The sequence below is a fragment of the Pinus tabuliformis genome, chromosome 4_2, assembly GCF_031772625.1.
Source record: "Pinus tabuliformis cultivar Carrire ecotype Pingquan chromosome 4_2, CPIR1, whole genome shotgun sequence".
Classification (NCBI taxonomy): Eukaryota; Viridiplantae; Streptophyta; class Pinopsida; order Pinales; family Pinaceae; genus Pinus; species Pinus tabuliformis.
Genome location: NC_142304.1, coordinates 16,694,306 through 16,720,716, shown reverse-complemented (window position 1 = coordinate 16,720,716; position 26,411 = coordinate 16,694,306). Strand labels below are relative to the sequence as shown.

The 26,411-nt window shown below is 42.0% G+C and overlaps 1 protein-coding gene across 4 annotated transcripts in view; it reads right to left on the bottom strand.

Annotated features, from left to right (window-relative positions):
* Window positions 1-8,227: 8,227 nt before the first annotated feature.
* The window catches only part of LOC149168144 (protein BREAST CANCER SUSCEPTIBILITY 1 homolog), a 136,390-nt gene continuing 118,206 nt past the window's right edge, over window positions 8,228-26,411 (bottom strand). For 2 of the 4 annotated variants that reach the window (XM_089428129.1, XM_089428133.1), the window contains exons 7-9: window positions 9,507-9,672; window positions 9,226-9,344; window positions 8,228-9,108 (exon numbers count right to left, since the gene is read on the bottom strand). In XM_089428129.1, the coding sequence (XP_089284255.1) occupies window positions 8,782-9,108; window positions 9,226-9,344; window positions 9,507-9,672 (612 nt within the window). In that variant the 3' untranslated portion in view covers window positions 8,228-8,781. The remainder of the gene's footprint in view (window positions 9,109-9,225; window positions 9,345-9,506; window positions 9,673-26,411) is intronic. The other 2 variants (XM_089428130.1, XM_089428132.1) reach the window with 2 other exon arrangements.

Genomic DNA, 26,411 nt, shown 5'->3' with positions numbered 1-26,411 from the left:
CTAGGCTAGGGTTGCTGAGAAAATTGAGTTAGAGATCAGTTACAGTCGGGAATTTCAGCAAGGGATTTCGATTCAGGGCTGAAGAATACATAGCAGAGAGGCAGTGAAGTGCCGAAAGAGGCAGTGCATGCCCAAGAAGGGTTGACACAGAGGCCTGAGGAGCTAGCGCAAAGGACGTAGAGGGCCAAAGAAGCTGACGCAAAAGGCCATAGAAGCTGACGCAGAAGACGCAAAGAGCTTTAGAGGTTGCGCTGAGGTGATTATGTGGGACAAATTGAGAGCAGATTCGCTGACGCAGAGCCAGAGAGGGAGTCTAGAGAAGAGGAGCAAAGATGGTTAAAATATTAATGTGTATTAATATAGTATGGGTGAGAAAGTTCTAAATAAAGAGGATCAAGCCAGATCTAATCTTAGTCGTTGATTAGGGACTTAATCTCGACCATTGAATCGTCAACAAGAAAAATATAAGAGGAGGCTTGAGGGTCAATTGGAGATACACCAAGAGAGATCAAGAATTTGATTTTATGGGGTTGGGGTTGCTGAGGAAATCGAGTTAGAGATTAGTTGCAGTGGGGCAGTTCAGCAAGGGATTTTGATCAAAGGCTAAAGAATACATAGCAGAGAGGCAGTGAAGTGTCGGAAGAGGCAGCGCAGGCCCAAGAAGGGATGATGCAGAGGCCTAAAGAGCCAGTGCAGAGGACGCAAAGGGTCGTAGAGGCTTACACAGAAGCCGTAGAGGCTAATGCAGAGGACGCAAAGGACACAGAGGGATTTAGAGGAAACGCTAGGAGATTCTGTGGGGCAGACTGGGAGCTTACCAGCGGATCCTGAGCTGGGAGAGGATGACGCAGTTCCAGAGCTGTGCTTGGAGTAGCTTTCGCTATCCAGCACAAGGAACAGTCAGAGTCATTGTGGGTTGATCATCCGGTTGCTGATTTGTCGGAATATCTGTCTCCAAAGAGAGGTACTACTGCCAAGGATATTCTCTGAAGGGTGAGCCATTTCTGGCACCCTAGTTGTATTTAGAAATCTGCTTAATAATACAAACCCTCTATATGTTGTATCAATTTTCCCGCATTGGGTTTTTCCGGGGACAATTGTCCAAAAATAATGGTGTCCCTTGTGTTATTGTTTATGTTTACTTTAGTGTATGATTTGTATATCTGTGAAGGTTGCATTTGTGTTTACTTCGATATTTATGAAATTAAATAACTTGTTAATGTAAAGAACAAGTAGGAGATAGTAAACTAGAAATTGCAGTAGGGGTTTCTGATGTGTTAGATTCAGAAATTTTCACATGGTATCAGAGCGGTTGTAGATCAGAGGCGATTGAAGACACCAGCTGAGAAAATCTGAGAATTTGCAATAGAGAAGTAATTGTCCCAAGAGACAACGTTGTTCCAGAGCTGAAGAGGCGGGAAGAGGAGTGACGCAGTGCAGAGAGTGTGACACAGAGTCTCATGCAGTGCCTGCATCAGCATTCTGAACCGAGAGAGGAAGACGTAGTAGCTGGGAGGAGGCCACGCAATAGCTGTGTCAGCTATCCAGGCCACCGCAGAGGTAGAGGGAGGCAAATCATTTTTACGCAGTGCCAAGTCATCTTTCTGAGCGAGGAAGGATTGACGCAGTCGCCAAGAGGAGTTGATCCAACTCTCACTGTGATTGCGCAGAGCTGGAAGGGCTTAGATTCTTCAATTGTCGGGGCTAAGGGAGCTGAGAAGATTTTGATTTGTGGAGCTAGTGGGACATTGTTTCTGTGTGTGCAAAACAGTGTCTAAGGAGACTGGACCAAGGTAGAGGGAAGCACTACCTCGACGGATTTCTAGCCAACAGATCCAGATCCGAGTTGCAGCAGCAAAGGGGGATTGGAGAGGAGTGTTTCGACAGTTGGCAAGAGGATTTCCAAGAGGGAAGTCGAGACTCAAAGGGAGTCTAGAAGAGGAGCAGAGATGGCAGTGAACAGATTGAGGGATCAGGACAAAATGGACGAGGTTTCCAATTTTTTCATCTGGAAGGCCAAGCTCCTGGCAATCCCGGATAAACATAAACCGTAGTTGTCCCAATTGACCCGAATGCAAATGAGAAGTATGAAGAGCCCATGGCGAAGCCGAAATGCATGATCTTAGACAAGGTCAAGGATCATGTCATACCACATATTGTTGAGAAGAACACAACAAATGAGATGTGGCAGACACTGACCACCTTATACCAAGGCTCTTTCGTGCAGTGGAAGATGTCACTGGAGAACCAGCTGAGGTCATACCAAATACAGAAGGGAGAGGAGATCAATCCATTTCTTCTTAGGTTATAAGGGATTCGCAACCAGTTGACTTCCGTGGGGTCTACACCAGATCCAGAGTTTATGGTAAGGATTGCTCTAAATGTAGTCTCCGGGGACTGGGAGATGTTTGTCCAAAGCATTTTGGGCAGAGCAACTCTCCCCAGTTGGGAAGAGATGTGGGCAGCTCTTCGACAGGAACAGATCAAGAGGTTGACCAAGGCAGGGAGTAGTGGTAAGGGAATTCAAGTGAAGAAAAAGGTGGAGGAGGATGCGGCTCTAGCATCTGCGTGACAACAAGAGAAGAGGAAGAAGAAGGACATCTCCAAGGTCAAGTGTTTCAACTGTGGGGAGCTGGGACATTATGCATCTCGGTGCCCCAGGAAGAAAGGCAAGGGAGAAGCTTCTGACTCAAAGGCAGCTCCAACAAAGGCAGAGAAGGATGTCGAGACTGATGACAATTGTGCCATGAGTGCTCATGCACCTCTAAAGAAGAGGTGGGGTGACATTGAGTTGTAGTCAGGAGGACTACATGCTAGGGTAGGATCCTTGAGGTACCCAAACTCTTGGATCACATCCAGCTACAGGAGCCCTTTATGACAGTAGCATGATGACAGGTGTCGAGTGGAGCAAGGTGTGATGGAGCAACAAAGCAGTGCTAGAGTGTAGAAGTCTGTAGCATCACAACAGAGGTTGCAGCGGTGCAAAAGGCACAGAGGTGTTTGCAGTGCGCAATGGCAACAAAGAGAGCACATGATAGCAGCAGAGGTAGCTTCAGCATCACGAGGCTTCTAGACTAATCGGGATGTCAGTGTTTGGGAGAAGTCAGTTACATACTTCTCGGTAACTGAGTTGCAATGCAACAGTTAGCAATGGCAATGCTATGGGCAACATGATGCAGCATGTTGAGAGGGAGCTGCACTACAGATGTGGCAGTGGTAGTGGCAATGTCATGGGCCACAGTACAGGAAGCAGTAGTGCAGGGGATGTGAGGTAGCAGGCCAAGCATCATCACAGGTACCGATGCGGAAGATCAGTGTGATCTTTCTATGGTGAAGCATTATTAGAGCACATTCCTCGCTAAGAGGGAGTGTTGTTTTTTGTAGCATCAGATGTGCTCTAGCCATGAAAATTCGTTTAGAGAAATTCCACCCGGATGAAGAGAAATTAAAATAATTAATATTTTTAATGAGTTGCTAAGTCTAAACATAAGAAAATTAAAATATTAATGTTTATTAATAAAATATGGGTGAGAAAGTTCTAAATAACGAGGATCAAGCCAGATCTAATCTTATTCGTTGATTAGGGACTTAATCTCGACCGTTGAATCGTCAACAGGAAAAGTATAAGAGGAGGTTTGAGGGTCAATTGGAGATACACCAAGAGAGATCAAGAATTCGATTTTCTGGGGTTGGGGTTCTGAAGAAATCGAATTAGAGATTAGTTGTAGTGAGGGGCACTTCAGCAAGGGATTTCGATCCAAGGCTGAAGAATACATAGCAAAGAGGCAGTGAAGTGTCGGAAGAGGCAGCGCAGGCCCAAGAAGCACTAACGCAGAGGCCTGAGGAGCCAGCGCAGAGGATGTAGAGAGTGCAGAGGACGTAGAGGGCCGTAGAGGCTGACACAGAGGACACATAGGACTTCAGAGGCAGCGCTGGGAGATTTTGTGGGGCAGACTGGGAGCTCATCAGCAAATCCTGAGCCGAGAGAGGGTGACATAATTCTAGAGAGGGTGACGTAGTTCCAGAGCTGTGTTTGGAGCAGCTTTCGTTGTCCAACACAAGGAACAATCAAAGTCACTATGGGGTTGATCATCCGATTTTTTATTTGCCGGAATATCTGTAGATGGAGAGAGGTACTACTGCCAAGGATATTCTCTGAAGGGTGAGCCATTTCTGACACCCTAGTTGTATTCATAAATCTGCTTAATAATACAAACTCTCTATATGATGCACCGGTTTTCCCACATTGGATTTTTCCGGGGACAATTGTCCAAAAATAACAGTGTCCCTTGTGTTATTGTTTATGTTTACTTGTATGATTTGTATATCTGTGAAGGTTGCATTTGTGTTTACTTCAATATTTATGAAATTAAATAACTTGTTAATGTAAAGAACAAGTAGGAGATAGTAAACCGGAAATTGCAGTAGGGGTTTCTGATGTGTTAGGTTCAGAAATTTTCACACTTTTCATGTGACTTGGGTATGTATTAGATGATGGAGCTAGTGGATGAACTTTGTTTTGGAGTGGTTTCATGGGATAGCAAGGTGTGGATACATTGGTTTGAGATGTTGTGCGGATGGACCAAATCATAGAATGGAGTCACAAGTACAAATATAATGGAGTAGGTTTTGAGGCATTACACTTTGACATTATGGAGGGATTTCTTGATGGAGTTTAGACAGTGGTGATCATAATGCTTAAGGTTGGTTAGAGGGATGGACGTGCAAGCAAAAGGGACTAAGGATGACATGAGGTGCATTCTCAAGAAATGCATGTGACGATTGGATTAGATACTTGACTAGTGCAATACTTGAGCGTTAACAATGTGCGGAAACATAAAAAAGATAGTTGGAGTATGGAAGAAGGAATCATAGTAGTTGAACACCTAGACAGTTTTGTGGAGTGTAGCAGTGTAGCATCGATTGAAGCAAGGTGGTATGGTTGTCATGGGAGCAACAACTTGAGGCATTATGAAAAAATTTAGGAGGGAGACATTCTTTTGGGGCAACAAATAGTTTTATTGCATGGCTGCTTTGGGCGAAGGGAAATGAAGATGGTTGTGGTGTAGGGTTTAACCCTATACAAAAATTACCTGCAAACAAATTCTTAAAAACATAAAATATACAATGGCGAGAAACACTAAACAAATACACAGAGATTTTTCCCCTAGATCCCAAAACCAAGACTACCAGATTGATTTTTCATTATATTCCTTTTAATGTTACAATACATATATATACATGCAAAAGCATTCATAAACCCCAATCCATTAACCTTAGATTAAAACATAATCGTAGTTCCCTTGACCAGATCTACAAGATACCATGGGCAGAAAACCATCATACCCAAAACCATGTGAAAAACTCATGCACAAAACCATAGATAAGCTAGTCGTGGAAAGAATATAACACTCACCCAACATGTGGGATGTTGTGGTTGATCATATTGTGCCATGGAAGTTTGGAGGTTCCAGTGGCTTGAAATTTGGAGGCACTAGTTTGGGGGAAGTTGGAGATGACAAATTCTTGCAGATATTTTCAAGTATGGCAATGAATTGAGGTAGGGTAAGATGTAAGCTCCTCAACTAGTAGGGCATAGGTGCCTTCCCCTGTGTCCTCAACAAGATAAAGGTTGGGGCTATTGAGGCATCCAATAGATGAGCAAGTTGCATGGATCAGATGTTGTACCCTCACCCTAGGCATGAGATTGGGCACATTGGTTACCTTGGGCATGAAGGCGTGTCAAGGTGTGTGTTGTGTTGAGTGTGTTGGATGCTTGGAGTACACAATGGCACCATATGACAAGATGAACCGACACAAGGAGAGTGTGTGCATGAAGATTTTGTGTCAAAATTGGTCGACATGAAAAGAGATGGACAAGTCAACACCATGGGGTGCACATCATGTTGGAGATGTGGCGTTGGATGTCAGATCGATAAGTGTGAGTGACATGAAACAGAGCGAGTGGGTACATGTGCTTAGACATAGAGGTATGTTGGCCTATGGACAAGTTGAAATGTTGGTGGAAGCATCAAATGAGTCAACTCATGTTGAAAGAGGAAGACACACACCAGCGTTCATATAAATAGATGTGAGTAGTGGCTCATTTAGAAAAGAAAAGTTTGACCAAGAGAGGTCACATACGAAGTGCGAAGAGGACAACCACAAGACACATATGACAAGTCAACCATTTGAGATGAGATGAGTCACAAGGCAAGTGGGTAAACAAGTTTGCACGAGTGGGAAAACAAGTTGCTACATTAAGGAACCAATTACAAAAATCCTACCACTGCTTGGAAGTAGAAGAAGGTGCGATTTTTTGCATGATATGAGAAAAAGTGGGAAAGGTTCACATGTTGGTACATTTCTCTGTGTGTGTGGCCACTTGGTTCTACAATCGGTTTGGTTGGTCATATAGAGCATGTGATAACTTTGTCCAGGGGTTGTAAGCCGAAAGGGCACTTCTTTGTGTTTAAGACTCGCATGACTCAAAGGGATTATCATTTGTATGAGCTTGGATCCTCATTGTATTCTTTATACTTGTGCAGGTGTTAGGTTGTTTTGGGCCACCCATTTTTAGAAAGATGTTCACATAAATAAACTTATATATTGTGCTTGCATTGTGTAAGATTACTAGTAATAAAAACAAGTGAACAAAATAACAATTGTAATAAGCTTAAGTGAGATTGGGTATGCATAGTCCAAACTCATAGTCTTGGATAGGTAATTCAACAAGATGAAATGAGTCACGCTACCGCACACCTCATAGTGATAGGCAACTTGGAAGTGCCAAGTTGGGTTGGGTGCCCGGTGTGGTTGTGCAGGCGTGACACATTCCCCTTCATGCATCATTACTTCCCCAATCTTTATTGCATTAATAATATTTTCTATGTTTGCTTCTATATACTTATATTTGGGTTTCCTTCTTGGAAACACACTTTTATTACATTTCATGGATAGAAAATTCTACCATGGGGCAATATATAATGTATGGATTTCGCACTCCACACTGATCATGCATTCAACATACATAACCCACCCATGGATGTCATAAGGATCTTCCATCCATCCTAGTGATGGTTCACTTGTGCTTGCATATACTTCTTAAATTACTTGTGCTTGTGATAGTCTAGATCCGAGTTTTAGGTCCCTCCACTTGATGTTGAGTGGTATGGCAGGATCTCCTTTCGCATGTCCCTTTTAGACTTTAACCCTTGCTTGCATTTTCAGTTTTACTAAACCCTTTGGGTTCGCCATTTAAGACATTCCCCAAGTGATTGAATTGGTTTTGGATTTTATGCTTTTGATTTGGTCTCTAGTTTGTTGAAAGTGCCTCGTTTTAGGAGTTTGACATCTCCAAATCTATTTGGTCATGCTCTAATCCCAATTCTACTACTTTTATTTTTCAAGTTTTAATTTATGTCCACCGTGACCAATAAATCCATTGCTTGTGATGTATTACATGGCTCTCTTTCAAAAGTCATTTGAAGAGTCCAACTTACATATTGCATACCTAACTAACTAATATACAGGTTTAGTCTTGAATTTTATATGTAATAGTTGTTCAAAAGTTGAATTTGTGTCGTTTATTAATTGGCAACATGTTATAGATATCAAACCCATGTGTTTAGTGCTAAAATATACTCTGATCTTCCTTAAAATTCCTTTATTATCAAAATTTAGACAGGCGTGTACTTGAGTTATATAACCCGAATGTTGGGACAACTCAAATTGGTATCTTCTAAAATTTGTTTGATGATCCCAGATTGTTTTGTTAAAAAATAAAAGGTGGTTGAAGGTCTTGCCTGGCCGGTCCCGGCTGAAAGGTGGACTGTCTGGACCGTCTTCAGTCAGCGGTAGAAAACAAACTATATGTTCAAATTTTGCATCGAGCTACGACATGCATAAATCACAACAGATGAATAATCACTGCCAGAGGTTCTTTAGCTTTCAATCCTTACAGAATCTAACATGCATACATTGACATATCCTACTTTTAAAACTCGTGCATCTGTCATGTATAAGATCATTTAGACCTGTGGAATCCCAATCCATTGACCATAAACAATATGCAGAGCTTGTGAAAGTTCCAAATTGATTAATTGAAAGCAAAAGTATAAATAATATATCGAAGTTACGACGATGTGAATTCCAGAATCTTTATGATAATGTCTGCTTGATAAAAAAGAAAGAAAAGCTTTGATAGGGTCACACTTAACACAGGTCATGGTACAACTCTGAATACTTGCATTTTCATTTACATTTACTACTCAATCAGCATGAATATTTCTTTGGATTGTCAGTTTTGGGTACTTCACGAAAAGATTCTCTGTTGCTTGCATCTCAATCCACAACAACAACCAATGTCCACCCATTCCAGTTTACAGTTGAGTAAATCGTTTTCTAAATCAATTAAGAAAATTTGTCTTTAATAGTGTGTAAATATTCCGGAAATCTGCAGTAATTCAAAACAGGTTATATATGGCGCTAACTGAATCAAATTGTTGCTAACCAGACTTGCAAGAAATGGTTGCTTCCCACTTCAACGCAGCAATTCAAAAGGGATTATACATGGCGCCAACTAAACCAAACTTACACTAACTAGACTTGCAAGAAATGGTTGCTCCCCCCTTCAACGCTGTCATGAAAATGCAAGATTGTTTTCAATTATTGCTGGCTCGAAACAGAGATGTATCAATTGAATGGACATATGGAGTGGAAACGAACATTGCTGTCTACAAACCTCACAACATATGTCAACTGAAATATTTGACCCAGAAACTACAGCAAGCATGCAGATATAGAATTTAATAGCCAAGAATGAGCTTCGACCTGAGCCTGTACGGCATCAGCTAAAGATTTGGCCTTCAGATATCTGTGTTGCACTGCAATATCCCTGTCTGTAATGCAGACACCTTCTGAAAATTCTACACTATATAACACTATAATACAGGGATTCACTTCTGGGCCTTCGAGATCATCCACGACAGGTTCTCTGTGCAGGACTACCCCTCCTGTAGCCAAGACTAGAGCTTCCAAATCTGTCTTAGAAGCAGGTGAAAACTCACCACTGAAGTAAAATCTTCGACCTTTGAATAATTTTCGAGCCTATACATAAACAGAAAAAAAGAGAATAATTTTCGAGCCTGTAAATAAGCAGAAAAAAGTCTAACAGCCCATGCAATACACAGTATGTTCCTCAACAGGTCGCCTAAGTGTAATCACCTTTTTTACAGCACCTGCTCGATTGTGTTTCAGTCCAATATATGTTCCATGAATATCGTGAGTAACTGTAAAGGGATCCTCCTTAACAGGGTGCCCTTCTTTGGTGCAAGCAGCAATCCCTACAAGATCAAAATGTAATATACCACCTTGGCTAAAGTTACAGAAGAACTTGAACCATAGAAGAGTCACTACAAGGGAGTCCTGACTCCTGAGTACCTTTGTTATTTTGGGCTAGTATTTTGAAAGGGATAAATAATCACACAAATAAGTGGTGGACTTACAGTCTTTTTTGACGATCCATTTTCCTTCCAGGATTCCCGTAAGAACTTTGGCTGTTTTTTTAGGAGCACCATTTTCATCTGTGGCTGCAATTACATGGGTAACTTCCTTAGACCACGTATCTGACACCACTGCTCCTATGAGACCTGCAAATTTGGCAACCTGTTCCTGCACCGAAAGTCCATTTCGGAAAACTTGAGAATATTGACAATGAGGTATCAATTGTATATAATAAAAAGACTAATCATTGTCTTTCTAGTAAAAAGAATTTTAAAATTTAAGGCATTGAATTAAAGCAAGTCACAAGAGCAAAGTTGTCCACCTGCTAATCATTTGATTTGTGGAGATTAAAATATTTTATTCTAACCTCTTTAGAAAAGTCCTTATTTCATAATGCTACATGGTGCAAACATTGTCACTGAGCAGTTTGGTCTTTACACGACAGAAAAATAGAAAGAGATGTTCATATCCAACTCTCCAGGACCAATATGAGTCAGGGTCTGCAACCAACATTGATTATATGGTATCCTTCCAGCACCCAGGAATAGAAATATGAAAATAAATCAAGAGGACAGACAACTTAATATTTATGGACAGTCGAGACCATGACTCAAGAATTGCTTTTATATACTCCTCTGGTTGTAACTGACCAGTGTTTGTACTGACTTTACGATTAGTAAAGCACTAGTTTTATATTGGTTAGTATCAAGGTACCATTAGTAAAAGTTAGAAATTCCAAAGAAACAGTCAAAACAAAATTCACTATTTTCATTATTTACATAAAAAATTGGTAAGTTTTTCTTAATACAAAATTTCACATATAGTACAGAATTGCATCCTATAAATAGTATATATATTTTTCTCATAGCAAAATTAAGCGCCTTTTGGAAGTTGATTCAAGAAACATGCCTCAAGGTCAGCTGCTGCACCACATAACAATGACTTCCTTCAGCTTGTCCATGTACATGCACATTTTCCTACATTTTTTCACTGTTTAGGACTGCTATTTATAGTATGTCTATAAGTTAGGGTTTGAATGATACTCAATATTAGGGCATGCAATGGCATATAGCAGCCTAAGAAAAACCCTCCAAGTGATCTTCTACAAGAAAAGAAGAGGGGTTTCTAATAGATACTAGGGCTGAACTCAAGCAACCAGGTTTAGGGTTGTTATATGTGTATAAACAGCAATAAAATAGGTGACATCAGCCCTTCTAGGGATTGTAAGGCTAGTTGTTAAGCTATATTTTTCTTTTAGAAGGTATATAGAGACTAATCTGCAATTTAGGGCCACTTTTACACACAAACCTGCTCCTAAACCCTAGCGGTTCCCCTAGCCTTCTAGGAGAGAGAACTTTAAAGAGGTTTTTAATTGGCTTATGTTGATCAGCACACTTTTGGATCAATTCCTTAACCTACAAAGGCTAGTGGAGTCTTAATGGAACAAAATACCAAGAACAATGATTGAGTAAGGGGGGATGCTCTAGGGCATCCACTTCTAAAACCCTAGTTATTATTCTTATGAGGGGGGACGATTAAATTATAAGGTCTACACATAAAGAGTTTCCCTACAGGCATTGAAGAAGACAATTCTACATTCAATTATGAAACAAAGTTTTGACAATGATAAGCATTTAGGAATGCAACAAAAGAAACCCTACTTTAAACATGAAAGCATGCAAAATATCAATGATCAGCAATAAACTTACAAAATCTTCCACAATAGTACTTCTTTCAATCCTAGAATAATGTCTCCAAGCAAAAGTCTCATCCAATAGCAAGTCGCATCCAAAAAAGATCACTTTATGCCCAAGTAGCGAAAAAGAAGCTAGTTTGCAATCTCTTTTAGAGAGGTTGAATTCAATGTCTATGATGATGAAAAGAGAAGTGAGGGGGAGACGATTTATTTGAGCCTTCTCCCACTCACTTTACAAATAAAATGACTACGAAGCCCTATTGACAAGTTCACTAAGTGTTCCACAAGAAAGAGGCTACAAGTCGACTCGTGGCTCAACAAAACAAATATGCCATAAAAGCCTCTCCTGTGGGAATGAATGCTCCAATAGTATGACGTTGCCCTCCAAATGAGTTCAATATGCCACCAATATGTGAGACAAGGGATAATGAGTGCTCCATACTCCAAGAATTATCTCAAGGATCATGTGCAAGCCATCAAAGGCCACTCCATGCTAACAAGTCATGTCCGAGGTGCCCTATGCCACCCTCAAGAGAGGAAAAGGAGTGATGTGGCACTAAATAGCTCAAGTGTTAGGGATCCAAGGTGACATACAAACCCTCCCTTGTCATCTCAAGGATGGTGTTAGCCTCCTGCTGCAGCAGGTTAATCATCTTTCATGATCGACATTTTTACATGCCAAATATGTCGTTCTATGCATGCTGCAATGCTCCATATTTGCTACAGATGGCCAAAGAACTGTCCATGAAAGTGTGCTAATCTAAATGCCACTGCTATGTTCCAATTTTTGGTAAGCAATTCATTTTTAGTTTGAGGCAGTTTTTTCAGTTGGAGGATTTCAAGCGAGGCATGTCTAACTTCCCCTTCTTCCTCTTTTCCCAAATCTCTCACTAACTTCCCCTAAAAGAGGTCAAGATCTGCTTGATACCTCTTAGTTTCATCATTCTCCATATCATTTGCCTTGGTGAAGATCTGCTTCACTCAAGGAATGTACACACTTCTTCTATCAGTCATTTTCGCCCATTGATAGCCTAAGACATCATTCTTAGCGCTTTTTCTCATCATTGTCATATTAACTATTAACTTTACTATGTAGCTCCCTATTTATTTCCCCTTCCCCTACTAAAAACTATGTATATTACTCCCCTATATACTTATCCCCTCCCCCTGGTTGAAAGATAACCATATACATCCTTGGGAATTGCTAAGTTTATCTGAAACTTAGCAAGAACCCTCATTGCCCCTCTCAAACACATCACATGCCTCCTTAATGCCTTTGGAATCCTTCCAAGGCATGAAAATTCCCAAAAAACCATGCAAAAATCATTAAAAACCTTCAAAAAATGAGAAAATCCTTCCTTTTGGGTCATCGGACCCCTTCCGATGGCTCACAAACCATTCATAAGCATAAAGGCCACCCCTCCGAATTCATTTTTCTTTGCATTGTAATAAAATGCATGCTCCGAAGAGAAAAGGCTCTTTTTGGTCCCCCTCCGATGCGATATCGCTATCGGGAGGGGGCAGTGGCATATTATTAACATATATGGCAGCTCTCCGAAGGCAGGTGCCCTCCCTCCGACGCGATATCGCTGTCGGAGGTCGGGCGATCCCATACATATGCGTTGTTTGCATTGCGAAAGGCTCTGAAATGACAGACCCGACATAACAATAAAGCAGAGCTCAATGGTGTATCGGGTCCGCAAGCCCATTTTTTATAAAACCTCCGATATGAATCGCCGACGGGCCGGACCCGATTTAAATAAAGAAGCGGCCTATAAACAGTTCGGGTCCGTGGCCTTTATCGCGTCGGGGTTCCGATGGTTGTACCGCTCCGAATGGCCGGAGCCGAAATAAATTGAAGCACAGTTTTGAAAGCATTTCGGGTCCGTAAGGTCCCCGGGCACAGCGAAAAGGAGTTCTCCGATATTCCGGAGCCGATAATTTATAAAGGGCAGTTTTGAAAGGGATTTCGGGTCCGTTGGACCCGTTTCAAATGTAAATCCGCCGATATGATGGGTTCCGATGGTTCGGACCCGATCTCCATATAAAGCACAGCACATATATGTTTCGGGTCCGTAAGGGCCCCTTGTTCAGCGAAGTGGAAAGGCTCCGAATGGTCGGAGCCGAAATAACAATAAAGCAGAGCTTAATGGTGTGTCGGGTCCGCAGACCCTTTTTTATTAAATCCGCCGATTGAAGTCGCCGACGGGCCGGACCCGAAATCCATAAAGGAGGAGCCTATAGCCCGTCGGGTCCACGTAGTTTTGGAGGCATTTTGTTTTGGGTTCCGCCGATGGGCCGGACCCGAAATAAAATAAAGAGGGCCTCAAAGCATTTCGGGTCCACCCTTTGTTTCGCTCATCGCAAGTTTTATGTGGCCGCCCCCCGGTCCTCCCCGACGCCGATATTACGATGAGATCTGGGCCGTTGGATCGGCCCGCGCCGAATCCAACGGCCAGGACTTAAAGTTGTCCGCAGTGCCCGCCAAAGCCAATTTTTCATTAAAATTTACATTTTCTGTGTTATTTGGAAATGGGCCGTTTTCAAAGGTTTTTGTATGCGGTGACTGCGCCCGCCCAGCAAAGAAGAAACAATGGTTTTTGCAGCAATTTTCTAAGTCGCTCTGGCCCAAAAAACACTTCTAAAGGCATGATTCCTCCTCAGATGCCTCCAGAGCGCTCCTTCTCCATCAATTATGGAATTTTATCAGTTTAAAGGCATTTTTTGATCGGCCAAGCGCCGATAGCATCCCAAAGGCCACGGAAGCATTTGCAGCAGTTATTCTTGCATTAAATTGGCAGATAAAGGGGCGATTAGACAATTAAAGAGTATCAGAGAGAGAAAGTGGCCTGATTCAGTGTCAAAGTGTATCAGAGGAAGCAACAAAGAGTATCAGATCAAAATATCAGCAGCCCGAAGCAGCAGAACATTAAAGAGGCCCCCATCAAAGTCAATAAAGCAGCTCAGAGCCATCAAAGCCCACCAGATCACAGTTATGAGCATTAAAGCCACTCTACAGCAGCAGAACCGCCTAGAGGGGCAATTCAAGTGTTTAAAGCCCAGATTTTGCAGAGACAGTGTACAAAGACACATATGAGCAGCACAGCAAGTCCCAAGGCATAGTTATTGCAGAAGTGCCAGCACATTGCTCAAAAGACCAATAATTTATTCATTCTTATGGCTGCAGTCCCTGCGCAGCTGGTAGATAGGCATTCTTTCATTTATTTGCAATAAATGTTAGGTTAGAAGCATTCATTTCTCCAGATCTGCTGTTGTAGATATTTTGTAGATATTTTCTCTATTTATACCACCCTCTGGATAGTGTAAAGGGTTGGTTGGTTGTATTTCTCATTCCAGACTTGCGCTATAAGCTTAAGAACTTCTGTAATCAAAGATTTCTAGAATATTTGCATCTGAACTGGCTGGTTGTGCTTTCAATGGCTGAAGAGCTTTGATGTGGAATTCATGTGCTTGCTCATGGTTCAATAAGTCTTTCCTCCCTCTGTTTATCAGTTTATATGTATCTGTATCATCTGTATATCATAAACTAAGTTGCAGGAAGAAGGAATAGTTCAGAGCTGGCTTTCATGCCCTCTGTGCTCAATTCTTGTAACTTTTCTATGTTTTCCTCTGAATTAGTGATAAATATGCATACTTAGTTGATCATGTTTAAGCTATTTCTCATTTCTGAATGCTGTCCAGGAAACTCTTCATTGCTCCTATTTAGCCTTCATCCACTTTCCCTCTTTGGCTGGATGAGAGATCCTTAATTGCCTCTCATCCCCTGACCTCCATTTCATCCTTGTTCCAGCATTAATCATTGTGCCATGCGTAGCTATCCTGCTCCATATTCCCCTCTTCTGCCAAGGAAAACACACCCTTCAGTTCACATTCATTGACTCCATGCCCAATGGTCTGAACTTCTCATCCTTTGCATGCCAACTCTGTCTGAAGCATCAACCATCCCACCAAACTCAAACAAACCCATGTGCATCATATCTAGCCTGAAATCATCCCTTAAACAAAGCTAAATCGTAAAGAGAGAGCCCTCTCTGACTGTTGTGCCATGCGTAGCTATCCTGCTCCATATTCCCCTCTTCTGCCAAGGAAAACACACCCTTCAGTTCACATTCATTGACTCCATGCCCAATGGTCTGAACTTCTCATCCTTTGCATGCCAACTCTGTCTGAAGCATCAACCATCCCACCAAACTCAAACAAACCCATGTGCATCATATCTAGCCTGAAATCATCCCTTAAACAAAGCTAAATCGTAAAGAGAGAGCCCTCTCTGACTGTTGGTAGGCTAGGACCTGCAGTCCAAAGACTGGTTTGTGGTTACCTCGGTCGTATTCCCTTGGGAGTCAAAGGGAACAACCTAAGTGATAACATAATGGCGACTCCACTGGGGAGCTGAAATCATTTGTTTATTACTGTATACCCCCAATTTTGATCAGTTTGCCTTGTTTTCTGGAGAAAGTGTCCCTTTTCTTCAGAGCTTCTCATGTTTAGCTCTGATCTGTGACGGTGGACAGAGATCAGACACTTCAAGGTTAATTCATCCACCTAGCGACTCCACTCAGAATAAAGACTCCATTGGAGAAATGAACCCAAAAGAGATATATGAGCAGATCAGGCTTTTGACCTGGATTACTATCCAAGAGGTCATGTTTTTTCTCCATAAAGTTTTGCTGTGTATATTGTATTTTAAAGACGATTCTATATCAGATTTTTATGATTTTCCTTTGGAAAATGTTGTTGAAAAGCCTCCTTGCACATTAGAGCAGTTGTCTTCAAATGTTGTTGAATATCATCATACAGCCAAGGAGGAACCAAAAATAGAGCCCAGTCTTACAGTTCCTGTATATACTCCTGTGTCTCGTAAAGTTCCTGATAGATATAAGCCTCTCATTTTGCCTCCTGTGCTTAATCCTCTGCCTGCAAATCATCCTGAGTATCTCCCTAGATTTGATGGAGAGAATGGTATTACTGCCCAGAAACATATCCAGGATTTTGAAGACTATCTTAATATCTTTGAAGTGGAAGAGGAAGATGTTAGTCTTAGACTGTTTGCCCTTTCTTTGCAAGGCGAAGTTAGGACTTGGTTTAAAGCATTGCCTGAGGCCAGCATCTCAAATCTTCAGCAGTGTTCCAAGCTCTTCCTTGATAGATGGATGATCAAAGTTAGTTTCCTCTCACTCATTCAAGACTATGATGAGTTAAAAAGGCTTCCAAATGAGTCGGTTCAGCAATTTTTTGATCGATTCAATCAAGTCTATCTCTCTATGCCATTGAATATTAGGCCTCCCCCTGATCTGGCTCTATTGCAATATCCAAGAGCTTTTGATCCAGAAATGGAATTTCGTTTGAGAGAAAGATGCCCGTCCACTTTGAAACAGATGCAGGACGTAGCCGTGGACGTGGAGGCAAATCTGAAGATGAGGGAAAAACAGCGCAAGGCAGAGCAAGAAGAAAGACTTCATAGCGTGTTACAAAAGTCAGAGGAAATGATGCAGTTGATCACAATGAAAGTTGAATGCTTAGAGCACAAGAACACATCTGTTGTGCATGAGGAAAGTAGTGACATTCACGAACAAACCTACCACAAATCAGATGACATATTCATAGAGCCATATGTGAAGGAGCAGTCTCCTGATATACTGTGTGAATATAATAGCTTCTCTTCTTTCAACTGTCTGCCCAAATATGATCTGTATGATGATGATTATGAGCCTAACGACCAAATCAGCCTTGCAGAGTAATCAGATCCTATTTTGGCAGGAAGCGAAGTTCAGGCTCAGCAGCTTGAATGTAATGATCAGCTTGCCCAATTCAGCTATGAAGTAAAGGAGGAAAGCGCAGAAAATTTTGATTTCAGCGTAGGAACTTTACCATTTTGTTTTGAGTCTTTTCAATTTATCAGGGATAATTATCATGCTGTGTATGATCAAGTGTCACCTTGTGTTGCTATTGACCGCCTGGAGGTTAATCAAAATATTGTTCCAAAGGTATTGCCTCTAGTTTTGCAGCCCCAAAGAGCCATCGAATATCAGATTGAGGAAGACTTAGAAGCAGCAGCATATGATCAAATGATCCAAGTGGATCCCCTGCCTCTTTGTTTTCAGCCATCTGAGTTATTCGAAGAAGAAGAAGAGGAGCAGCCTGCGCAGATGAGTCAAGTCCTATTCAAGCCAGATTGTAATAAATTGCAAGCACCTCTGCAAGTTTTGAATGACCTATCTGCTGGCAGGCAGAATGATGAAAGAGATCAGCGTTTTTCTCCATTAGCAGGTTGCAAGGCTCAGTATCGAGTTGTTGATGATCTCCCGACTCCAAGGCATGGTAGCGATCCTGAACCTTTGTACAGTTCTTTATTTCAGCCTAGCAATTGTATATATATGTTGCAGGACAGTTTTGTACAGTGTTTAAACACAGCAAAGGAGGTCAGTAGCTTCTTGATCTTCTCAAAGATTAGCAAAGCCACATCAGATTGCAAGATCTCAGTTTTTCTCACCGGCAAGCACAAGCAGCAAAGCTCACTGATGTCTATTTTTCTTAAATGGCTGCATTGGTTATTTCACTTCACCTAACAGCAAAGTAAGTCCTGGTTAGGGTAGGTAGGTAGGATCAATAAGGCAGCCAGCCAAGGGAATTTTGCAGAACACAGCAACAATTGAATACAAGGCAGTCTGACCTGCTGTTCTTGGCTTTTCACAAGGAAAAGCCATCCCCAAGTGGAGCCACTGTTAGCCTCCTGCTGCAGCAGGTTAATCATCTTTCATGATCGACATTTTTACATTCCAAATATGTTGTTCTATGCATGCTGCAATGCTCCATATTTGCTACAGATGGCCAAAGAACTGTCCATGAAAGCGTGCTAGTCTAAATGCCACTGCTGTGTTCCAATTTTTGGTAAGCAATTCATTTTTAGTTTGAGGCAGTGTTTTCAGTTGGAGGATTTCAAGCGAGGCATGTCTAACTTCCCCTTCTTCCTCTTTTCCCAAATCTCTCACTAACTTCCCCTAAAAGAGGTCAAGATCTGCTTGATACCTCTTAGTTTCATCATTCTCCATATCATTTGCCTTGGTGAAGATCTTCTTCACTCAAGGAATGTACACACTTCTTCTATCAGTCATTTTCCCCCATTGATAGCCTACGACATCATTCTTACGCTTTTTCTCATCATTGTCATATTAACTATTAACTTTACTATGTAGCTCCCTATTTATTTCCCCTTCCCCTACTAAAAACTATGTATATTACTCCCCTATATACTTATCCCCTCCCCCTGGTTGAAAGATAACCATATACATCCTTGGGAATTGCTAAGTTTATCTGAAACTTAGCAAGAACCCTCATTGCCCCTCTCAAACACATCACATGCCTCCTTAATGCCTTTGGAATCCTTCCAAGGCATGAAAATTCCCAAAAAACCATGCAAAAATCATTAAAAACCTTCAAAAAATGAGAAAATCCTTCCTTTCGGGCCATCGGACCCCTTCCGATGGCTCACAAACCATTCATAAGCATAAAGGCCACCCCTCCGAATTCATTTTTCTTTGCATTGTAATAAAATGCATGCTCCGAAGAGAAAAGGCTCTTTTTGGTCCCCCTCCGATGCGATATCGCTATCGGGAGGGGGCAGTGGCATATTATTAACATATATGGCAGCTCTCCAAAGGCAGGTGCCCTCCCTCCGACGCGATATCGCTGTCGGAGGTCGGGCGATCCCATACATATGCATTGTTTGCATTGCGAAAGGCTCTGAAATGACGGCCCCGACATAACAATAAAGCAGAGCTCAATAGTGTATCGGGTCCGCAAGCCCATTTTTTATAAAACCTCCGATATGAATCGCCGACGGGCCGGACCTGATTTAAATAAAGAAGCGGCCTATAAACAGTTCGGGTCCGTGGCCTTTATCGCGTCGGGGTTCCGATGGTTGTACCGCTCCGAATGGCCGGAGCCGAAATAAATTGAAGCACAGTTTTGAAAGCATTTCGGGTCCGTAAGGTCCCCGGGCGCAGCGAAAAGGAGTTCTCCGATATTCCGGAGCCGATAATTTATAAAAGGCAGTTTTGAAAGGGATTTCGGGTCCGTTGGACCCGTTTCAAATGTAAATCCACTGATATGATGGGTTCCGATGGTTCGGACCCAATCTCCATATAAAGCGCAGCACATATATGTTTCGGGTCCGTAAGGGCCCCTTGTTCAGCGAAGTGGAAAGGCTCCGAATGGCCGGAGCCGAAATAACAATAAAGCAGAGCTTAATGGTGTGTCGGGTCCGCAGACCCTTTTTTATTAAATCCGCCGATTGAAGTCGCCAATGGGTCGGACCCGAAATCCATAAAGAAGGAGCCTATAGCTCGTCGGGTCCGCGCAGTTTTGGAGGCATTTTGTTTTGGGTTCCGTCGATGGGCCGGACCCGAAATAAAATAGAGGGCCTCGAAGCATTTCGGGTCCGCCCTTTGTTTCGCTCATCGCAAGTTTTATGTGGCCGCCCCCCGATCCGCCCCGATGCCGATATTGCGATGAGATCTGGGCCATTGGATCGGCCCGCGCCGGATCCAACGGCCAGGACTTAAAGTTGTCCGCAGTGCCCGCCAAAGCCAATTTTTCATTAAAATTTCATGTTTTTGACACATTTTCTGTGTTATTTGGAAATGGGCCGTTTTCAAAGGTTTTTGTATGCGGTGACTGCGCCCGCCCAGCAAAGAAGAAACAATGGTTTTTGCAGCAATTTTCTAAGTCGCTCTGGCCCAAAAAACACTTCTAAAGGCATGATTCCTCCTCAGATGCCTCCAGAGCGCTGCTTCTCCATCAATTATGGAATTTTATCAGTTTAAAGGCATTTTTTGATCGGCCAAGCGCCGATAGCATCCCAAAGGCCACGGAAGCATTTGCAGCAGTTATTCTTGCATTAAATTGGCAGATAAAGGGGCGATTAGACAGTTAAAGAGTATCAGAGAGAGAAAGTGGCCTGATTCAGTGTCAAAGTGTATCAGAGGAAGCGGCAAAGAGTATCAGATCAAAATATCAGCAGCCCGAAGCAGCAGAACATTAAAGAGGCCCCCATCAAAGTCAATAAAGCAGCTCAGAGCCATCAAAGCCCACCAGATCACAGTTATGAGCATTAAAGCCACTCTACAGCAGCAGAACCGCCTAGAGGGGCAATTCAAGTGTTTAAAGCCCAGATTTTGCAAAGACAGTGTACAAAGACACATATGAGCAGCGCAGCAAGTCCCAAGGCATAGTTATTGCAGAAGTGCCAGCGCATTGCTCAAAAGACCAATAATTTATTCATTCTTATGGCTGCAGTCCCTGCGCAGCTGGTAGATAGGCATTCTTTCATTTATTTGCAATAAATGTTAGGTTAGAAGCATTCATTTCTCCAGATCTGCTGTTGTAGATATTTTGTAGATATTTTCTCTATTTATACCACCCTCTGGATAGTGTAAAGGGTTGGTTGGTTGTATTTCTCATTCCAGACTTGCGCTATAAGCTTAAGAACTTCTGTAATCAAAGATTTCTGGAATATTTGCATCTGAACTGGCTGGTTGTGCTTTCAATGGCTGAAGAGCTTTGATGTGGAATTCATGTGCTTGCTCATGGTTCAATAAGTCTTTCCTCCCTCTGTTTATCAGTTTATATGTATCTGTATCATCTGTATATCATAAACTAAGTTGCAGGAAGAAGGAATAGTTCAGAGCTGGCTTTCATGCCCTCTGTGCTCAATTCTTGTAACTTTTCTATGTTTTCCTCTGAATTAGTGACAAATATGCATACTTAATTGATCATGTTTAAGCTATTTCTCATTTCTGAATGTTGTCGAGGAAACTCTTCATTGCTCCTATTTAGCCTTCATCCACTTTCCCTCTTTGGCTGGATGAGAGATCCTTAATTGCCTCTCATCCCCTGACCTCCATTTCATCCTTGTTCCAGCATTAATCATTGTGCCATGCATAGCTATCCTGCTCCATATTCCCCTCTTCTGCCAAGGAAAACACACCCTTCAGTTCACATTCATTGACTCCATGCCCAATGGTCTGAACTTCTCATCCTTTACATGCCAACTCTGTCTGAAGCATCAACCATCCCACCAAACTCAAACAAACCCATGTGCATCATATCTAGCCTGAAATCATCCCTTAAACAAAGCTAAATCCTAAAGAAGAGAGCCCTCTCTGACTGCTGGTAGGCTAGGACCTGCAGTCCAAAGACTGGTTTGTGGTTACCTCGGCTGTATTCCCTTGGGAGTCAAAGGGAACAACCTGAGTGATAACAGATGGCCATCATCATCTAGGCTCTAGAACAAACTATGCCCATCAAACAATGTCAAGGCCAGCCTGGGAGCATCCTAGGTCCACTAGGCACATCATCAATATCTCCAACACTAAGCATCATGGGCACAACGTTTCAACATTTGGGGGTCCCTTAGGGTGTCAAGCATCACATGAAGTCATCAAGTATCCCAACACTTGGCTCTAGGTAGGCAACATTGCACCATCAAAGTCATCTCTCTCTCTACACTGGATAGTACGATCTCTATTTCTCTGCTAAGGGTGGGGGGGCAATCACCTCAAGAAGCCTTAGTTGTTTTGATATGAACCACCTAACAAAACCTCCTCAAGATCAAGTGTAAATCAACAATTGTTAACTAAAACCATGGATGCATCATAGTGGACCATACTTAATGTTACGAGCACAATCAACACTTCACACGAAGATCACCTTCAAATATCTATCTAGAATAAGTTCCATATAAGTGTTCCCTCTCTTATGTTAGGGATGGCTATGTTGATTTTCTAAGCGCAATGGAAACTAGCACAATATTTCTGAAAAACTGATAATTACTTTTGATGTAGATCTTCTTTTATTTTTATTTCAATATATCATTCAATAATTATACTTTAGAAATTCAACCATAAAGAATAGTAGAACAGTGTAGATCACAATGCACAAATAAGAGACAAGATTTACCCTGGGAAAACCCACCAAGGGGAAAAACCCAACAACCTTTCCAATAGAGAAATTGTGTTTCAACAAGAGACACCTAGACCTATGGTCAAACGTGGTCTTCCCCTCCAAGTCAAGCCACCAAATCTGATCCAGAAATTTTCTCTCCCCGATCTGACCCAGAAATGTCAGCCCCCTTGCAGTTGCCAGTTGCCCCAAAATTTTGGCCACCTGCAACAAAATGCCCAAAAAATTGCGAACCAAAAAGGAGAGTTTATCCACACGTGCGAGTTTGCAAGAGAGAGAAAGAGAGAGCTAATTTGTCCTTCTTATCCTTCGCTTGCTTGCCCAGAAGATGTCTTGTGCAAGAGATGCGAATTGCCGAAGTGGAGGAGATCGAACTGCCTTTATATAGTAATTTGTCTTGCCCGAATGGGTGTCTTTTGCCTGGGCCGACTTGACTTCTTTTGGAACCAATAATTACAATTCAAAAATTCAAATTTTCTTCTTTCAAAAGTCGCAATGGGACTTTGATTCAAAAGACATTTTTCTTTTGACTCTAGCATTTAAAATATGCATTACAATAAAAAATATAAGTACATCAAGTGACCAAATATACATTATGAAGACCGACCATAGTTACAAATTCAACACTCCCTCTTAACTAGGGAGGTATTCATAATCATTGTCATAGGTGTTCTAAAGTTGAAAATTTTCTCTAAAGAAAAGGTTATATGATCATCAACATCATCATCTACCATCAACATCTGCTAGTGGCCATATCTGGGGCAGTACCAAACCCATGGCAATGTCATCAGCACATCAGGACTCACTCCAGAATGATCAGTCCCCATGGCCTCTCCCTAGGCCAAAATGCTGAGACCATCAACTATCTAGCACTCACTCACACTTCTTGGTGAGCACTTTGGGCCAAGACCTCACTCAACCCCTCCTGGTTGGTGATCAGGTCTACATGTTGAAAGGACCTCACTACACCCTTTTGGTGTATGATCGAGTCAAGGACCTCACTACACCCTTTCGTTGTATGATCGGGTCAAGTACCTCACTCAGCCCTTCATTGGTTGGTGATCAGGTCCAGATGTAGAAGGACCTCACTACACCCTTCTTAGTGTGCGATCAGGTCCATAGACCTCACTACACCCTTTCCTAGTGTGTGGTCGGGTCTCCTTCAAGAGGCACTCACTCAACTCTACCTGTTGAGCACATTGGGCCTCTCGAACCCATTCTCCCACTCGGGAGAATGTCCATCTATGCTGCAGATATACCAAACTCTCACTTAACGAGAGGGGTGATCTCCACAAGCCCAGCTTGTCTCTGAAGTACACGAACTTCGCTTTGTGCAACAGCTTCATCAGACATCAATTGTCTACTCATCGGTGGATGTACTTGAGCCTTATCGCTCTCCTCTGCACCAAGTCACGGATGTAGTGGTACTTGATCTCGATATGCTTTGACCTGTCAAGGAACATGGAATTCTCTTAAAGCTTCACACAGCTTTGATTATCACAGTGTATCACTTTCAATTCCAACTCTTGGTTGAATAATCCTACAAACAACTTTCGGAGCCATACTGCTTCAGTACAAGCCTTATTGGCTGCGAAGTACTTTGCTTCTGCAGTGCTGAGTGCTACCGAACTTTGCTTCCTATTCATCCAAGATATCATAGAGGAGCCCAAACTAAAGCATATTCCTGAGGTACTTTTCCTATCCTCAACAGTTCTAGCCCAATCTACATCTGTATATCCCAAAAGTTGTACATCCCTATTTGCAACATATCTCAAGCCATAATTCACAGTACCACAAAGATATCTCAGAATGTGCTTCACTGTAATCCAATGCTCATGCCTCGATTCAACCTAGAACTGGCTCAACATGTTCACAGCAAAGAAAATGCCCGGCCTGGTGTTAACCAAGTACATTAGTGAACCAATCAACCGCTGGTACATAGATGGATCCACCAAACTGGATTCAAAGCCTCTTAACTTCTTCAAGTCTGTCACCATGGGAGTAGCCATAGATTTGTAATCCATCATACCAAACTTCTGAAGGATCTCAATCACATACTTTCCTTGACCAAGGAAGACTTCGTCAGGTTTCTGCCATACTTCTAGTCCCAAGTAATAATGTATCAACCCGAGATCCTTCATATCAAGTTCAAAAGCCAACTACTTCTTACATTGAATGATAAGAGGCCCAACACCTGTCAGAAACAATTCATCAACATATAATAAAAGGATCACAGGTGCATTCTTCACAACCTTAAAATAAAGGTTTGGATCAGCATTGCTCTTGGTAAATCCCAATCTCGTTAGATAGTTGCCGATATGAGCAAACAAGGCCTTCTTCAACCTGCAAACATGAGACTCCTTTCCATGCACCTCAAATCCTTGAGGTTGCTCTATGTACACCTCTTCCTCAATCACACCATTGAGGAAAACAGTCTTCACATCCATCTAATGTAAGTTCTATCCCAACAAAGCAGCAAGAGAGATGATGGATCTAATGGAGGTGTATCTGGCAACTGGAGCACAATCTCATCGTAATCTTCTCCCTCTTTTTGGGAGAACCCTCTAGCCACAAATCACACCTTGTATTTATCAATACTTCCATCCGCAGCATGCTTAATCTTGAATATCCACTTGGAAGTCACCGCTGACTTCCCTTTTGGCCTCGGCACAATCTCCCAGACATCATTCTTCATGATTGATTGATATTCTTCATTCATAACTTCCTTCCACACTTGCTGGTTGGTTGCTTCTCCATAGGTGGAAGGCTCTGCATCAATTAGGTTAGTCATGAGAGTTGCATAGCTAGAGAACGTCTTAGGTCTCTTAATTTCTCTGGATGTGCCATCAACAACTGCATGTCATTCTGCTTCTTCCAATGTATATTTAAGCCAAGTTGGACTTTTTCTAATCTCTGGAACAACAACCGGTTCCACTGGTTCACAAGGTCCTTTTGGCTCTGTAGGACCTTCTATGGAACATGAATGCTCATCCTCATGTTTTAACTCCTCAAGAGAGTCCATTGAAACTTCCTTGGACTTCCAATATGCCACTTTCTCATCAAAAGTGACATCCCGACTGACCTCGATCCATCGTTGCTCTAGAATGTAGACTCTATAGGCTTTAGATGATTCACTGTAACCAACAAATATGCCTTTCTTCCCTGAAGGCTCAAGCTCGTTATTCTTATCTTAGGACCATGGATATAGACAAGACATCCAAAAATTCTCCTATGCCCAACCTCTGCTTCCTTCTAGGGAATGCTTCTTCAGGAGTCATACCTTCTAGAATTCGATGAGGACTTCTGTTATGAATATATACAGTTGTCAACAATGCTTCTCCCCATAAGAACAATGGAAACTCTTGGTCATGCATCATTGTCTTGACAGACTCTTTAATGGACCTGTTCTTTGGTTTTGCTACACCATTTGTTGTGGATTATAGGGAACAATCAGCTCCCGCTTAATCCCAGCCTTGTTACAAAACGCTACAAGCTCTTTCAAGGTGTACTCTCCTCCATTGTCAGATCTCAAAATCTTGATCTTCTTACCTATCAAGTTTTCCACTTCAGCTTTGAATTCCTGAAACCTTGTGAAGACTTCATCCTTAGTCTTCAAAAGATAAATCCACGTTTTGCGGGAGAAGTCATCAATAAACATCACATACTACAATGAACCTCCAAGTGATCTCACAAGCATCAGACCACACAAATCAGAGTGTATCAAATCCAAGACTTCTTTAGATCTGTTGTCACTGCTTGGAAATGGTTTCTTGATATTCTTCCCAAGAGCACAACCTTTACAGACACCTTCATGATCTATCTACAATTCAGGGATGCTCGAAACTATTTGATTCAATTCAAGTAATTCTCTATAATGAAGATGTCCATACCTTCTATGCCATAACTCACTTGGATTGATTTCATCATGAACTAGGGCTTGAGCTGGTTGACTTACAAGTCTATACAGTCTTCCTTCACGAATCCTAATAACCCTAGCATCATCTGTACTAGAACCCTTGGACCATACAAGTACTTTTCCATCCATAAAGGCTACTCTATCTCCTGTATCATCCAAACATGAAATAGAGACAAGATTCTTATACAAACCTGGTACATATAGAACAATGTTGAGATGCAAGTTATTACCAAATTCCAACTCTATGGATGCCTTTCCAACTCCTTTGAATGCATAGCTATGATTGTCTCCAAACTCAACTCCTTTGAATGC